Source organism: Argiope bruennichi, chromosome 1, assembly GCF_947563725.1.
Source record: "Argiope bruennichi chromosome 1, qqArgBrue1.1, whole genome shotgun sequence".
NCBI classification, from domain to species: Eukaryota; Metazoa; Arthropoda; class Arachnida; order Araneae; family Araneidae; genus Argiope; species Argiope bruennichi.
The window spans coordinates 35,565,593-35,579,788 of record NC_079151.1 but is presented as its reverse complement, the minus strand read 5'-3'; the positions used below and the strand labels follow the sequence as shown (position 1 = coordinate 35,579,788).

Sequence of the window (14,196 nt, the reverse complement as noted above, 5' to 3'; positions counted from 1 at the left end):
ATTGCAGAAAGAAAGATGAGTATATTTTTAAAATGTTCAAGACTATCGATGCTTGTATCAATTAATTTTAAATAATATATTATGTGACGCTGCAATGTTCGGTAACATGTATCATAGAATGTGCAGTTTATTTTTCACCTTAATTATTTGATTTATACATTAATTTTTAACATTTATAGATTGAAGTACCTTTTCAGAGATATCTTATTCCAGAACATGTTCGAATTTCTAATTCGAAATTGGCTACTCTTCCATGCTTTATATTGAGCCCTATTTTACACAAAATTGTAAAGTCTAATAATTGCTTAGTAAGAAATTTAATTGTTAATTTGATAAAGATTTTTTAATATAAATTTTTTTATTATTATTGAATAAAAATTAGCATTTTTAACTAAGCCTTTTAAAATAATTTTTGAGTTCCTTTTGGTATATTCTTTAAGGATTTATACAATGTCTTAAAATATGTTAGTATCAGATGGTGGGTGAGACAACTCCTGAATGTGTGTGCTATTTCCATATTTTTACAATATTTTGATGTGGACTTAAAATCGTTGTTTATGTATTTTGTTTAATAATGTGTGTCTCTGGAAAATAAGTAGAGGATGCAGGAGATTTCTATGGATATCGTTTCTAAAAATTCAGTCGCTTGTTTTAAAATATCAGGAACTCATTATTATGACAATTGACTGAAACTTCAAAACTTTAAACATTGCTCAGTTAATATTTATACATATATAATAGCCATTTATTTATCGCTATGAACAAAATACATTAAATAAGTTCTTCTAATTTCATTTCGAACGTTAAAACCAATAACTGCTTCCTTACATTTGTAAGAAAATCGAATCACACAAAAACACACTTAGAGATAAAGTGTCATAAATATAAAATTTCATTTAAGATGAAAGAAAAGCTGTTTATTTAATGGTTAATGGTTGGAGTTTGTTAAGATTTGGATGTTGAGAGATTTGATTCTGCTAATTGCAATTAATTGTCCAAGAGTTTTCAAATTCTAGAAAGAAAATATAAAATTATTTTAACATATCGATATGTGGGCTGCGGCACATTTCATTGTACGTTTGCTGACTGATCAGTGTATGTCTCCATCTTATGAAACCGTGCAGCACTTCTTTTCAAGTCTTAACTATCTTCTACTCTATGTAGGAGATATTTCTGAAGATGATGAATGCTTTGCAATAAAATGTTTAAATTAGTTTTTAAAAATTAATGCTGAAGAGATTCTTCATCTGGAGTAATTTTGTTGGCAATTTCCACATAAAGGAGTAAACATATAAAAAATTTTTTAAATATTGTTACTAAAATCATCATGTTAATAATGTAACTAAAATTATCATGTTAATCAAAAATTAATATTAAGTAACAAGAATATGAAATAACAAAAAGAAAATTCAAATTAATGACTAAATATACATTTTCTGTCATATTTATTTTCGTAAACTAATGTACCAGAGAAATTACTGAGAAAATTTCAATATTGAGATTTTCGATTGTTTTATTTTTAAATAAGTTCTGTAATCGAGTATTTTTAATATGGTGTGTTCCAACGTAAGTGTCTATTTATTAATTTTCAGTTTCTATATTTCCATTAGAAACTCCTCAGGAATGACATTGCAGAAGTCAGTCTTTCTCGGATGCGGTAATCCTTATGGATGAAAACGTTTTATCATATCTGACCGGCTTCTTTAAATAAATGTTGTGCGAAGGTAGTAATTTCATTCATCTCTTTGAAATCTGTTCTACTAACGAATATCCCATTAAAGAACCTACTTATATACAGGTTTAAATCATCAGACTGAATTGATCTTCATCATCAGGATTTTAAGGAAGACTTTCGATTTCTTCACATTTCACTCCATCAACTGCTGTTGGAAGTATGATTATTACTTTTACCAGTCACTGCATTCATTATTATGATATATATGTTTGTAAATACTCATTTTATTGTGATAATGATCTTAATTCTTGTTTTGTTTTAAATAAATGCTTTTATATTCTATACTTTTAAGTGTCTTATTATAGTACTTATGTACTGCTATATTTTCATAATATCACTTATGTGTATGATTGGATATCCGCGTTCAAGTATTCAAATGAGAGATTTTGTTTAGTCAAGAAAAAAAATTAATTTAAGTTATTAAGGCCTGTTTAAAATTTGGCAAGTTAGAGCAATGTAAGAAATTAATTTAAGTAATTCTCATATCAAATTTTAAAAAAAAACATTTAAAAATTGTTATGAATATTATCAATGAATATACTTCAAAGTTTTTCAAAATGTTTGTATATAACTGATAAAACCCAGCTGCGGTTCAAAATTGCGAGGTCTGTCCCAAAATATCCTTAGTGTTGCTTTAAAAACGAGACGTTTATATAACTGAGCTAAACAATGTTGAATTGTTTCGTTTGCTAATAACGAACAGAGTTCTAAAGACTGTCTACTTGTCGATCGATTAACTCCGAAATTTAACATATATCTAATAATAAAATCATGCACCAAATTTTTAACTGCTTCATTTTTTTAATTTGATAATTAATTTAATTTTTAATTTAATCATTTGTGCATTTTATATTTCATCTGTCTAGAACTACGCTTTAAGGTATGTGATTTCTAAGACATGATTTTAAATATTTATTTCTTTAATATTCTGGATGCTCCTATTTGTAAATAGCATCACCTACAATACATTCTGTTAATAAACTTATACTAAGTAAAAAAAGCTCTGCTCTAAAAATATTATCAATTATAATACATTCTGGTTATAATAAGAAACTAAAAGTGTTTTTTGTGAAATTTACTTTCAGGAGTAGCAGTAAATGATGTACAGAGTCGAAAAGTTAGCTGTGTGTAGATGAAAACTGTATACAGTATACAAGTAGGAGAATCACTTTTCCTGAAAAAGTGACTTTATTGATTTCAGTGTTTCTCTCAAGACCTGAAAAATGTCCCCTGAGCAGAATAATATTGTTTACAGAGCCATGGCAGTCTTTGATGGTATTTTGAATCAGAGTGAACGTTGGATATTCTTAAATATGATGTTACCTTCTTGTGATATTAAGGGTTACGTTCTATTTAGATAATGTTTTCATACGCATAGAGGATTCTACATAGTTAGCGACTATAAAAGACGCGAAAATCTTGCATAGAATTATTTTTCGGAATGAAAGGTGAAATCTATTGTTTGAGCTGGTGCTGATTTGACAACGTAATTAATCAACAGCCGAAGGGGACAATCAAATTCTTTGTGGATCAGAAATTCTTATAGTTTGGTCAGATATCGTTATTGAAAAGCTCTAGAACTTCCAAGAAAAAAAATCTCTGATACCATTTTGACTCTAGAAAACGATTTCGTTTTATTGAGAAAAGAACGATATTGTAAAAAGAATAAACACTGTCCGTTTAAATATAGTTTAACCTAATGCTTTTTGTTATTTCTTTTGAATTTCTTTAAAATATATCGAAATGACTGTCAGATTATAAAAATAAAAGGATTTAACGGAAAGGGTATTTTTATTTTAGGTTTCACTTGTTTGTTTATTTTTGGAAAAAAGATAGCAGATGTTTACTTTTTCTGGGGTATTCCTTTATATGACTATATAAAAACTACAAATGTTAAGGCCTTTAGTCTTTCACTGAGATGGTAAATGTAAGCTTCGAAAAAACGTGATGAAATATTTTTAAACTACAAAGATTTAGCTATCATTTGTTCATATCAGAGAAATTTTATGTATGCTATATATGTGGAGTATAATTAAATATGGAAGAAAAACTAAAGAAACATTCGCCGGCTCTTCAGGAAGAAGGAAGATTTCAGTGTGAAGTATGTGGATTAAACTGTAGTAATAGAAAAGCTTTTAATAGTCATTTAATTTGTCATTCAATCTTGAAACTCAATATTAGTGAAACGTGTGGTAAAGCTTTCAAAAGAAGAAGCTATTTAAAAATGCATACAGGCATTCATATAAACGAAAAACCTTACGCATGTGAAGTCTGCAATAAAGCATTCATTAGAAAAAGTATTTTAATGCAGCATTTGCGTCTTCATACAAAAGATAAACCTTATGTCTGTGATATATGTAATAAAGCATTCGCTAGTAGGTTTAGTTTAAAGGAATATTTACGCATTCATACAAAAGAACAACTTTATGTCTGTGAAATCTGTGAAAAGCCTTTATCACGATTATCTAGTATAAGAGCCCATTTTCTCATTCATAATGAAGAAAAAACCCTATGTTTGTGAAGTGTGTGGCTATAAATGTAGTGATAAATCTAATTTCAGAAGACACTTACGTACGCATACAAAACATAAGCCGATGTCTGTGAAGTACGTGGCAAAGCATTCAACAGGAAAGGCAATCTAATGAAACATTTACGCACCCATCCGCAAGAAGACATTTAACTACGGACTTTCAGCAATTTTAGTAATTATTTTAAAACAGAGTCTTTCTAATGTAAAAGAAAATATAATGTTAATGAAGATTCTGGAAATGCTTTTTGTGGAACATGAAACTTTTGATTAATTTATAAGTATCCACTGAAAATAAAAAAATGAAAATTTTTGTAATGTAAGCTAGAATATAAGCGATAATCTTATTACACAAATATGTCGAGGAACATATTTAAGGAATACTTTAGAATGGATAAACCGATAAAACCTGGATAAATTCAAGATCTTTGTATAAACAACACGGATAAATTGCTCATACATTTTTGTTTATCCAGCCTGGATAAATTCTACGCTTTGTGTAACCAACAATTCGCTAATCATCAAGTTCTTATTTTGTATTACAAAGGAGATTTAATTTATCCTTAATCGAAATTCATTTTACCGCAACAAACTATAATGTATCTGCTTTTTTAACCGAATATGAGAAAATAATGATTAATCATGATTTTTGAGCTCAATGAGATTCAATGTTATTGAGTATCAATCAAGTAATAAAGTAATCAATGAAATTGAGAGTCAAGGAGAACTGGATATTTTAAAGGATAAATAGCGTTAGTTTCGAATCAGACGATGGAAATTAACGAAGCGAGTCGATTGTCCAATGCATAATAGGTAAAACTTTTCTATTCAGACTACAATAATAGTTAATTAAATGCCATTGTTATTTTAGCTATTTAGACTTCATTTAAAGTTATCTGTTATTGCAGAAACTATTTTGAGTATATTTTTTTAAATATTGAAGACTATTAAAACTGGTATCAATTAATTTTAAATAATACATCAAGTGACGCCGCAGTATTCTCTAAGCATGTTTCTTAGAATGTGTGGACATCAATTTATTTTTTTAACTTTAGCTATTTGATTTTACATTAATTTCTAACATTTATAGATTCAATGACATGTTCTGAGATATCTTGTGCAAAATGAATATTTCCGAATTTGTAATTCCAAATTGGAGGCTCATTCATGCTTCATATTGAAACTGTATAGTATGATAATAACATAATAAGCAATTAATTTTTAATTTGATAAAGACTTTGATTTTTTAGATGTTTTAATTGTTATTTAATAAAGATTGACATTTTTTAACTACGCCTTTTAAAATAATTTTTGAGTTATTTTTGCAATGTTCTTTACACTAACTTTTAAGAATTTAGATAAGAGGTTCTAAAATGTGTTGGTATTATATAGTGGGTTAGACCAAATCTTGAATGTGTGAGTTAACTACACAATTTGTAACATTATGGTGTGCGCTTAAAATCGTTATTCATCTATTCTGGTTAAAATGTGATTTGTTTTGCATAAGACTTCCATTTAGAATCATGAAACATCTTTGGAAAAAAAAGATGCCCTGTGTGTCTCTGTAAAATAATCATAGGATGCAAGAGGCTGCTATGGATTCGGTTTCTATAAAACGGTCGCAAATTTCAACAATTTCCTAATCCATGATTTTGACAACTGCGACTGAAACTTTAAAAAAATCTGATAACTGTTGATAGAATAAAATATTATGTAATGGAGGTTTCCGCAAAAAATCCTGATGTTCAAAATTGTACTTATCTTATTATACTTATAATAAGTTCAAGATTGTACTTATTGTAGGACAACAATTGATAAGGCATTATTGTATCAATTATATAAGGTAAATACTGACTGCTTTTCAAAGATATCTTATTCATTACTACGAAATGTATGATTTTAAAGGCTCTTCATGTGATAAAGATCTTAATCCAACTTTTCTTTTAAATAAATATTTTTATATTCTGTCCTGCTTGTATCTTATTTATTCCAGCAATAACATATTGCTACACTTTCACAACATCACGTATTTATATAAATGCAATGTCTGCATTTGAATATTTTGATTAGAGTTTATGAAAGTTGAGAAAAGAAATAAATCCCTGCTTAAATTCTTGCAGTCATTTAAATTTGCATTTGAAGTCAGGGCAGTACCAGAAATGTATTTAAATAATTCGTATAGGAAAAATGTTTTAATGTGTAAACTTAATTGTTATTAATTTTATAATTGAATATATGTTATTAATATAAATATTTTTAGTTGATATATGTATAGGAAGTCATTGTCTTCGTTCTATAACTACTCGCTACCAGCTGACAGATAAGCAGATTATCCTATAACAAATAAGACCGAAGACAGTTACACAGTTTTGATTCAATAAAGTGATAAAATTCAATCGCCGAACATACTGCAATTTTGAGTTATTTCGTTTACTAATAACGAACTTATCTAATTGTTTAAATACATATCAAATAATAAAACTATGCATCAAATCCGTTCAGCTGTCTGGCTTCATGTTTAATTTTGTTGCAAACACAAAAATGAGCAGGTACATATTTCTCTCTCATGAATTTTCTCAAAAATTTGATACAGACCAACCATTGCTTGCAGTGACCGTTGAGTGTAATCGTTGAGTACAATTAGATCTTGTTTTTCATTTGTTTAGCACTTTGCGCTTAGGAGTAAGCGCTATCCAAGATATAATTTTAAAAGTGTATATATATATTTATTTAGTGTTCAGAAAGGTATGCTTCCTATACATCACCAATTACAATACATTCTGTTTATAAGCTTATAATAAGAAACAAAATGTATGAGAAACTAAAATAGTTTTCTTTTTTTCTTTTTGTGGAATTTGTTTTCAGGAGTATTAGTAGTATACATTAATTATGCTTCTCAGAGAAGTAGCAGTATGCGATGCACTGAAGCGTGACTTTAGCAGTGTGTAGATGAAAACTGAAAAATGTATACATGTAGGAGTAAAACTCTACTGAAAGAGTGATTTTATTGGCTTCGGCGTTTCTGTTAAGACATAAAAAAAGTCCCCAGCACAGCAAATGTATTCTACAAAATCATTACAATCTTATAATTATGTTTTAAATCAGAGACAACGTTGAATATTCTTAAAACGTGATATAACATTCTTCTGATATTAAGATGTGCTTTCTATTCTGATAATGTGTTCATTATCTTCTATGATTCTAGTTACTAACTGTAAATGACGTGAAAATCCAACACACTATTTTTTCCCCAAATAACAGAAGAAATCTACATTAGCAAAATGTATTATTTTAACTGATGCTGATTATACAGCGTAATTAATCAATAGCCGAAAAGAAGAACGAAATTTGTTGCGGATCAGAAATTCCATTAGTTTGGTCAAGTAATGTTATTCAAAAGTTACAGAACTTTGAAGAAGAAAAAAAAAGTAGCTGTTATCATTTTGACCCTTTAAAACGGTTTCGTTTTATTAACGAAGAACGATGTTGAGAAACGAATAAACACTGTCGGGTTAAATATTGTTTAACCTACTGTTTAGTGTTATTTCTTTTTAATTTCTTTAAAATTGCTTGTTATCGAGCTTTGACGCCTAATTCTTTTAGTCTACATTGTTGTTTTAATAAAACAGTTTTTATTATATTCTATATGTTTCTTATTTATTTTAGCTCTGACATGATTCTGATATTCTTTAAGCTAAGCGTATATAAATTCAGTTTTCAATTTCTTTTTCTCGAAGATCAGTTTTAGCTAATAAAAAAAAATCTAACCCATTTTTAAGTTTCCGCTCTAAAATACTTAATAATACAATTCTAAAAGGTAATCTAGATTTATACTGAATTTTTTAAGCATTAAATATAGTTTACTTATTATCAGGGAATATTTCATTATACTCTTTATGTAATAGTTACTTGTAATGGTGTTTATCATGTAAATAATTTTTATTTCTTTTTGCATATAATAATGGATTTTTCGATGATATTCAAGTCATGAGTTTCGAATGAGCTGCGAATGTCCGTTTCTAATAGTAGTATCCATAATGTTAGGCCCTTCTAAAATTTCTGTGTCAAAGCTACATAACGTGTCTCACTTGTTTAGATGTTGTTTTCGTTTTTGCTTTCCTATAAAATATCAGCCATACATTAAACTCATAGTGAACCATTCACATTTTGTGTCGCTTTAAAATTCATATCAAGTTTATGCCATTTTTGACTAAGTTTTTTCTCTGCACACAAAGGAATAGATCATCTCATTGACGGATTCGGTCCGAAATTTCATACACATCTTTTATGTATGAAACGCCAAATTAATCCATAAGTCTGTTTGATTTTTTTAAGTTATCACGCTCACGTGCGCACGGTTGAACAGACAGTTATAATTCGTTTTGACTGGATATGCCCAACATTGTGCTGAGGTGAAATTTCGGTACAAATGTCTAATACTAAATTTCACTCTTCTAGCTCGGTTCTCTTTTAATTAATCCCTTTCAAAGTCAAACGTAAAGTTTGAACTCGAAAAGGTTTGAAGAAGTATGGAGATTATAAAAATTCCGAAGCCTAAATTTTTAATAATTAACCTGGAATTTTTGTTCTGATTAAGGAGGGGGGGGAGTGATATGAGAAATCGAATATTTCTGGCCAGATATGAGTTTACTCTGAAGTTTCGCTGTTTTTATTTCACTAGGAAATTAAACCTATAATATTTTCGAAATCTGAAACTCAATTGCAAAGCGCTGACGTATACGAAATTTGCTGCCTTTCTATTAGCAATAGTTTCAACATTCTTAAGTTTTGAAACATTTTGAAATCATTGTCAATTATTTCGATTATATTAGTAATAATCTCATAAATAAAAATGATGTGATAGTTAAAAAATTATTTTGAAAAAAGTTTAATTCTTTTGATAAATATAACCCAAATAAGGCTTTATTATGTTATATTTTTTATTTGTTTTATCAAATATGTCATATTTTAAACCCAAATTAGTTTTAAGCACGGAGATGATAAAAATTCCATAGATTAAGTATTTAATAATTAACCTGGAATTTTTTTTTCCTTATTAGGTGGAGGTGGTAGGAGGGAATGAGAAATCAAGTATTTGGAACCTGATATATCTTTACACTGGTGTACAGTTGTTTTTGATTTCTTTGCGAATATTAAGCTGTTTTATTTTCCAAATTCTAGCTCTGTTGTAACGTGCTGATATAAGTGAATTTTGATGGGATTCTATTATGAATAATTTCACCATTTCTAAATTTCAAAAATTTCGGTTATATTAGTAATCATCACTTAATTAGTAATGATGGGATAATTTTTACATTTTTTCAGCAAATAGGTTTCATTCTTTTGAGAAATATAAAAAAATTCTCATGTAATTATATTTATTTAGTTGTTAAAACACTAATTAATCGTCTAGAATTTTGATGTTCGCTTTGATTGTCTTCATTTTAAATACGATTTCGAATGGGCGATTATTGCAAAGGGGTTGTGTTTTATGAAACTAGTTACAATATATTGAAACATCACAAGCACTAGCCCCATCATTTGTTTCTACAAAAAAATAAGCGAAACCATTCATTTCTCGTACGAAAAACAGTTAAATGAAAGGTATTTAATCTTATTTGATACAATAAATCTGATTCTCAAAACTTATGAATTCTAAATTTTTATACAATCTCCGTATTTTAGCAAATTGAATCAATATAATGTTTTTCATCTTAAACTGCAGAAAAAAATATTGATCTTTCAAAACACAGCAGCGATATAATCATAATACTTAGAATTTCATTATTTTTAGGATATAAGCGATAGCCCGACAATAGAACTGGGTATTGAAATATGGTTCTTCCTCAAGGCAGAAGATCGAATATTCTAAAATTGTTATATTTAAAGCTTCTATAACTCGCACTGTATAGATATTTGGGCCATCTTTAAGAATACTTTAATTAAGCATAAAACAAAAAATATAATTCTTTACTTCTTACAGAACACTTTTCTGACTGAATATGTAATTCTATCTATCTAACGGTATAGATATTAAGTACTAGAATCCTACAAAATGGACAACCAGTACAAAACAAACGATGTTCTAAACTAATTTGATGCAAAGACTTAAAATAAAATAAGGTCTGTGATCGAAAGATGTGTGAAAACCATAGACACAGTAAAAATTACCATTAACCCGACCTTCGCAAAGATTACACCGAGAGACGCCATGAAATCATCATTCAAAAAATTTTTTTTCTCTTATTATGCTTTGGAAATTACATACAATAATTGCTCAAAGAATTTCTGCGGTTACAAGAAGAAAAGTTCTCAGTTAACTGATATTATTATATGAAACGTAAATTTTCACATAGAAGGTCTGCTTGATAGCGAATTGGAATAACAGAATTTGTTCCATTATATCCCGCAGCGTTTACATTGAAGATTAATAACAGGTCAAAACATGAATTCTACAAGTTTGAAAAAGTTAGGAGTCGTTACAAGTAAGGGTTTTTTTTAAATAAGTAAATATTGGAACCTCTTTTTAATCTTAAAAATCAAAAGCTGTGTTTTTAATAATCATAAAAAAGACGTATGGAGAACTATAGAATTTAGAATTTAAAGAATACTGATTGAAATCTATTTAGAAGGAATGCAGTAAAAAAATAATTGAGCGATAGAACTATTTTTTGAATAATTAGGATTATCGTCATTGAATTCAATTGAATGATTTTTTTATATTTAGCCAAAGAACAATTTCTAATGACTGGATAGACCGGAGTTTTTCAGATCACGAGATATAGATATTTCAATCTGAAGAATATAATGCAGTATATAAAAATGACATAATAAAGCATTCGGTTTTTCACTGAGATTCGAAAACCTTTGACGAAATATTTTCATTGGAAAGTACGAGTATTTAGGTATCATCTGGTCATATCAGGAAAAATTTACGTATTGCATATGTGTGGAGTAGAATTAAATATGGAGAAAGAACTAAAGAAACATTCGCCGGTTCCTCTGAAAGAAGGAAAATTTCAGTGTGAATTATGTGGATTAAACTGCAGTAATATAGAAGTTTTAAATATGCATTTATCTTATCATTCATTTTTAAAACCACATGCATGCGAAACTTGTGGAAAAGTGTTCAAACGAAAAAGTCATTTAAAAGCACACACAAACGTTCATATGAAAGATAAGCCTTATGTATGTGAAGTATGTAGTAAAGCATTGAACAGCAGAAATAAATTAACGAAACACTACCGTATCCATACAAAAGAGAAACCTTATGTCTGTGCAGTCTGTAATAAAGCATTCGCCCGTAAGTCTAATTTAAAGGTACATTTGCGCATTCATACGAAAGAACAACCTTATATTTGTGAAGTTTGTAGCAAAGCGTTCACCCAAGGAGGCGCTTTAGCGGAACATTTACGTGTTCATTCGAAGGTAAAGCCGTATGTCTGTGAAGTCTGTAAAAAGCCTTTCTCACAATTATCTAACTTAAGAACACATTTGCGCATTCATACGAAAGAACAGCCTTATGTTTGTGAAGTTTGTAGTAAAGCGTTCACCCAAAGAGGCACTTTAGCCAAACATTTACGCGTTCATTCGAAGGAAAAGCCTTATGTATGTGAAGTCTGTAAAAAGCCTTTCTCACAATTATCCAGCTTGAGAACACATTTGCGCATTCATACGAAAGAACAACCTTATGTTTGTGAAGTTTGTAGTAAAGCGTTCACCCAAAGAGGCGCTTTAGACAAACATTTACGTGTTCATTCGAAGGAAAAGCCGTACGTCTGTGAAGTCTGTAAAAAGCCTTTCTCACAATTATCTAACTTAAGAACACATTTGCGCATTCATACGAAAGAACAGCCTTATGTTTGTGAAGTTTGTAGTAAAGCGTTCACCCAAAGAGGCACTTTAGCCAAACATTTACGCGTTCATTCGAAGGAAAAGCCTTATGTATGTGAAGTCTGTAAAAAGCCTTTCTCACATTTATCTAACTTAAGAATACATTTGCGCATTCATACGAAAGAACAGCCTTATGTTTGTGAAGTTTGTAGTAAAGCGTTCACCCAAAGAGGCACTTTAGCCAAACATTTACGCGTTCATTCGAAGGAAAAGCCTTATGTCTGTGAAGTCTGTAAAAAGCCTTTCTCACATTTATCTAATTTAAGAATACATTTGCGTATTCATAAGAAAGAACAATCTTAGGTTTGTGAAGTCTGTGGTAATAAATTCGGCGATAAATCTAATTTCAGAGAACATTTAGGTACGCATAAAAAAAAAAAAAAAGTCTTATGTCTGTGTAGTTTGTGAAAAAGCATTCATGAAAAAGAAGCAATTTAAATACATTCACGCACTCATGCAAAAAAAGAAATTTAATCTGTGAAGCTTTATTGCATGAAATTTATTTGAATACATCAGTTATTTTAAAACATTATTTAATTTATCATTAACCTGAATTCATTATATTGTAGCAACCCGCAAAGAGATTGCTTTTAAAAAAGAATATGGGAAAATGATGAATAAACGAAATTCTTAAGCTTAAATTAAACATGATGAATGAGAACTGGACGTTATAAAGTACAGGCTGTGTTAGTTTCGAATCAGAGGACGGAAATTGTGAGTCGATAGGCCAGTGAAGAACAGGTAATGCTTTACCATTCATTTTGTAATCATCAATAATTATATGATAAAGTTATTTAAGCTTCTTAGATTCATTTCCAAATGATGAATAAAAACGTTAATTAATTTTAAATAATATATTAATTTATGAAAATATGTTTCTTAGACTGTGTGGGTATCAATTTATTTATTTAATTTAATTATTTCACGTTTAATTAATTTCTAATATTTATATATTCGATTATTTGTTCTAGATATCTTGTACTAAATGAGTATGTTGAAATTTCTAATGGGAAATTAGATGCTGCATAATAATAGTTTGATGCTTTATATCGAGGCCATTTTTGCTCAAAATCGTACAGCCTAGTAAATATTTAATGCAATTAATTAATAATTTGATGAAGATTTTTTTAGTATAGATGTTTTAATTATTATGGAAGAAAATTTAGAATTTTTAACAGCCTTTTAAAATAATTTTTGATGCATTTTTGCTATGTCCTTACACTTCCTTTTAAAGATTTAGACAAAAGGTTAGAACATGCGTTCTTATCACATGTCGGTTGAGAAAAATTCTTGAATCGGTGGGTTATTTCCAGAATTGGCAAAATTATAATGCGCGCTTAAAATTGTTATCAATCCTTTCTGGTTAATGTTGATTTCTTTAGTAAAAGACTTTAATTTAGAATCATGAAACCTCTTTAGAAAAGAAGATGCTGCGTGTATCTGGAAAATAAGTACAGGATGCATGAGACTGCTATGGATTCTTTTTCTGAAAACTCAGCTCAAATTTTATAAGATTAGGTACCCAAAATTTTGACAATTAAAAATGAAATTAAAAAAAAACTCATTTCTATTTCTCAATTAATATTGATACATATATGATAGCCATTATTTATTGGTACGAACAAAACATTTATAATCCATTCTGATCATTTTATTTCGAACGCTAATATCAATAACTTTTTTCTTACATTTTTATGAAAATTGAATCACACAAAAACATAATTAGGGGAAAAATTTCAATTGATGTCACTAATATATGCCAGAATTTAAGATGAAGTTATGGCTGCCGATTTAATGCAATGGCTCTAATAAATTTTTTTTGCTTGTAATCTTGTATGCTCATCCAATTTCATGATTCATATCTCACTTTTTCGAGGAAATGATCGAAAAGTTCTAAAATTTGGGAGATTGCTAAAAGGTTGGTGGTTGCAAGATTTAACTGTGCCAATTGCAATAATCATAGATTTTTTTCCAATTCTAGAAAATTAATATTAAATTATTTTATCACATTAATACTGCATTATGGCACTTCTTATTGTGA

At 28.7% G+C, this 14,196-nt stretch overlaps 1 protein-coding gene across 1 annotated transcript; it reads left to right on the top strand.

Annotated features, from left to right (window-relative positions):
- Positions 1–11,432: 11,432 nt before the first annotated feature.
- On the top strand, positions 11,433–12,336 carry LOC129972327 (zinc finger protein 675-like). The gene is made up of 2 exons (XM_056086426.1): positions 11,433–12,206; positions 12,280–12,336. The coding sequence occupies exons 1-2, from the start codon at positions 11,433–11,435 to the stop codon at positions 12,334–12,336; spliced, it is 831 nt and encodes a 276-aa protein (XP_055942401.1).
- The last annotated feature ends 1,860 nt before the right edge of the window (positions 12,337–14,196 follow it).

Coding starts and splice junctions, on each gene's coding strand:
- LOC129972327 (XM_056086426.1), top strand. CDS start 11,433: ATGAAAGATAAGCCTTATGTATGTGAAGTATGTAGTAAAGCATTGAAC. Junction 12,207..12,279: donor ATTCGAAGGAAAAGCCTTAT/GTATGTGAAGTC, acceptor TTCATACGAAAG/AACAGCCTTATGTTTGTGAA.